The sequence below is a fragment of the Spinacia oleracea genome, chromosome 6 (assembly GCF_020520425.1).
Source record: "Spinacia oleracea cultivar Varoflay chromosome 6, BTI_SOV_V1, whole genome shotgun sequence".
NCBI classification, from domain to species: Eukaryota; Viridiplantae; Streptophyta; class Magnoliopsida; order Caryophyllales; family Amaranthaceae; genus Spinacia; species Spinacia oleracea.
The window spans coordinates 68,632,163-68,635,824 of NC_079492.1; the positions used below are offsets into that span (position 1 = coordinate 68,632,163).

General features: G+C 39.4%; 1 protein-coding gene across 1 annotated transcript; it reads right to left on the reverse strand.

Annotated features, from left to right (window-relative positions):
- Positions 1-558: 558 nt before the first annotated feature.
- LOC130462422 (uncharacterized) lies at positions 559-1,501 on the reverse strand. Its single transcript, XM_056830610.1, has 3 exons — positions 1,380-1,501; positions 1,025-1,294; positions 559-919 (listed from the first exon to the last, which is right to left on the reverse strand). The coding sequence occupies exons 1-3, from the start codon at positions 1,458-1,460 to the stop codon at positions 596-598; spliced, it is 675 nt and encodes a 224-aa protein (XP_056686588.1). The 5' UTR covers positions 1,461-1,501; the 3' UTR covers positions 559-595.
- Positions 1,502-3,662: the final 2,161 nt, after the last annotated feature.

Here is a 3,662-nt window from a genome sequence, read left to right on the forward strand (position 1 = left end):
CCCCCAAGCACTATCTCTTTCCCTTTGTTCCCTTTCCCTTTAGGCTCTTTACTTGTAGGCTTGTTTACCTGAGGTATGCTTTTCAAATAACGATATACATATTAGTGAGCATACATGGTATAATAGTTCTACTTCAAATTATCATGCATATGTTAGTTACCTCCTCATTCGTAAGCGACACCAAATGCTTTGGCCACTGAGTGAAGGTACCATGAGCTTGAGCAAGTTTCTTAATATATTTAGAAGGCACGGGGACGGGAGCTTCTTTGTACGCGGGCTCAAAATCATCAACGCTCACTTTCACGTTATCGGACGTGACGTCGTTATGGTGATCAAGGAGCAACTCTGGACATATGGTACCATAGGCAACAAAGACTTTCTCGGAGCCTATGTTCAGGTATAGATGGCACGGGACAGGTTCCTTATTATTTATTTTGAACAATAACGCAAATACAATGTAACATGTTAGAAAAGTTCAATAGAATTAACTAGAAACAAATTACTTGAAAAACACAAATTATCATACCGTAATGTCGGCAAATGGATCTAAACCCCCGGAACGACAACTACTATGAACATTTGCGTCTATCCTCATCTAGCTTGGTATTTGGACACCAAGTTCTTTAGAAAATGTGATAAATTTCTCCATAACCATGGCATCCATCTTGGAGTTCATCTCTTGTATTGTCTCATCTTTGACCCTTTTGGTCACTCTTGCTTCCATTTCCTCCATCTCCGCATCTCCATACCGTCGAAAGCTACGCCGCTCTCCAGTCCCCCACACATCTTTGATGCCTACTCCACCACCAAATGTTAGTGGTATCCCTTCTTTAGTCTTACCAAGTGCACGAGATAAGACATCATCTCGTGCACTTTTGGGAACAAATTCCCCTTCATCTTGTTTCCTTTTCCATTCATCCTACATGAAATCAAATGGTTTTGAGAAAAGTTCAACATTACGCAAAATTACGCATATGAAATTAGAGGAATCACAACATTACGCAAAATTGTTAAATGAACTTACAATATTTTCTTTGACCTTTTGTGTGCCCTCATCCGGCAAGTAAGGATTTCCTTTCTCATCTGGTACCGATCTTGCAAGAAGCCATAAACATGTCCTACTCGGCAAACTTGAAGAAATTGTAGACGCAGAGGAACCTTCAGATGACGAAGAAATTGAGGGAATGTACCCTTTTCTCTGCCATTCACTTGTCATTTCAGCATATGATTTCTGTCCCATATGATGAGGATATATGTTGAAAGATTGACTCTGTCTTGCTTTCTCACTTATTTCCTAATTTTAGGGGGGTAAAAGAAATTATTACAACAAAATAAAATTTAGATTATACCAAGACTTTAAATAAGAATAATTTTTATACCTCAGCTTCTTCGGAGGTACGTATCTTCACAAATTCCTTCCATATATCCTTAGTTATATAACTATACAAATCATATGGCATCTTTTCATCTTTTGGCCTTTTTCTTGTACCCTGGATCCAACCAGTCGTCAATCTTGATTTGAATTCCCTCCAACGCTTATCACAACTCTTTAAGACAACTTCTTTCTTAGTTTCATCTGTGATATGAAATTCTCTCTAAATGAAAGAAAAAGAAAAGGAACAAGAAAGTCTTTTAGCACATGAAAAAGACACGTAGATATGTACAACTGAATTTCCAAAATAAAACCGGTTACCTTGACATCTTCCCACAAAGTATCTTTTATTCCTTGTGAAACATCTTCCCAGGTTCTGATCAATATTGAAACCTTTGCGCGACTTATCTCGCCAATGTGATTCTTGTAATCCGTTGCCCATTTCCCTGTGGGTCGGTCCAAGTGATCCCATTCAATTATTCTTGGAACCCCGGGCATGGATTTTATTCCTTTTGTAGGGCCTCTTGGCTTCTTTTTTTGCTTTTGGGGCACTTGATTTGGTGATTTGCTAGATGGACCTGAATTTGCGTGTTGATCTTCATCCATGCCTGACGCTACTGCATTGGAAAATCATCAAAATTACATACCTTCAAAAGCAGGATTTTAAAAGAAAAATAAAGAACTGATCAGTTATGTGCACTGATCTGCACAGTTCTGATCTGAGCTGTGCAGATGAGTGCACAGAACTGATCAGAACTGACCAGTTCTGTGCACTGATCTGCACAGCTCAGATCAGAACTGTGCACTGATCTGCACAGCTCAGATCAGAACTGTGCAGATCAGTGCACAGAACTGGTCAGTTCGGATCAGTTCTGTGCACTGATCTGCACAGTTCTGATCTGAGCTGTGCAGATCAGAACTGTGTAGATTAGTGCACAGAACTGGTCAGAACTGATCAGTTCTGTGCACTGATCTGCACAGCTCAGATCAGAACTGTGCAGATCAGAACTGTGCAGATCCGTGCACAGAACTGGTCAGAACTGATCAGTTCTGTGCACTGATCTGCACAGTTCTGATTTGAGCTGAATATGTTTTGTATAAGAGTTTTTTGTCAACATTGCCTACATATAGAAATGCATATCTGAATATGTTTTGTATAAGAGAAAAATTAGGAACCATTTTGATGCAAATATCAAGGAGGAATCGGTGTCAGCTTTTGAAAGTTCCTGATCACATTATCACATACATTATAAACAAGCCAATAGTGTACATCATACGCAGTCATCATCATTGCCACTCATAAGGACTTCACTAAGGTGAGACAAGGCAAGAGGGAGAAGGAAGGGGATGTAGGTAGCTTCAAAGCCTCCAATTTGTGTCACTCTCCTCTATAGGTAGCTTTAAAGCCTCCATATGCACAGTTCTGATCTGAGCTGTGCAGATCAGTGCACAGAACTGATCAGAACTGACCAGTTCTGTGCACTGATCTGCACAGTTCTGATCTGAGCTGTGCAGATCAGTGCACAGAACTGGTCAGTTCTGATCAGTTCTGTGCACTGATCTGCACAGTTCTGATCTGCACAGTGCTGATCTGAGCTGTGCAGATCAGTGCACAGAACTGTTCAGTTCTGATCAGTTCTGTGCACTCATCTGCACAGCTCAGATCAGAACTGTGCAGATGGATGCACAGAACTGATCAGAACTCATTGATCTGCACAACTCTTCATTCGCGTATTTACATGCTCAATTGCACTAAAACGCCCAAGGGTTTTGCAACATTTTGGAACAGAAACCCATAAAAGACACCATCAAAATATTGCAATGTAGGGACCGTAACTTAGAAACAGTCACCCAATCTCACAAAACTCTTCTCTCAATCATGCATGCTGTCATTATTTCGATTCTAACCCAAACCATATGCATAGTTATAACTTTCTAAGCCTCGTACTAATCTATTATTCCACATTTAAGGGTAATTGGGTCGTTATAGTACATATTTAGGCAAAAATGACGTTTTCGAACCCAACCTTTAACTAAACAACTTAAGGAATGTTTTCAATCTTATTACATGTCTCATATGCATAGTTATAACTTTCTAAGCCTCGTACTAATCTATTATTCCACATTTAAGGGTAATTGGGTCGTTATAGTACATATTTAGGCAAAAATGACGTTTTCGAACCCCACTTTTAACTAAAGAACCTAAGGAATGTTTTCAATCTTATTACATGTCTCATATGCATAGTTATAACTTTCTAAGCCTCGTACTAATCTATTATTCCACATTCAA

Excerpts from the sequence above, each read along its gene's own strand:
- LOC130462422 (XM_056830610.1), bottom strand. The coding sequence starts at position 1,460 with ATGCCATATGATTTGTATAGTTATATAACTAAGGATATATGGAAGGAA. Across the intron at positions 1,295-1,379 it reads GTACCTCCGAAGAAGCTGAG|GAAATAAGTGAGAAAGCAAG; the intron begins GTATAAAAATTA and ends CCCTAAAATTAG. Across the intron at positions 920-1,024 it reads AAAAGGTCAAAGAAAATATT|GATGAATGGAAAAGGAAACA; the intron begins GTAAGTTCATTT and ends GATTTCATGTAG.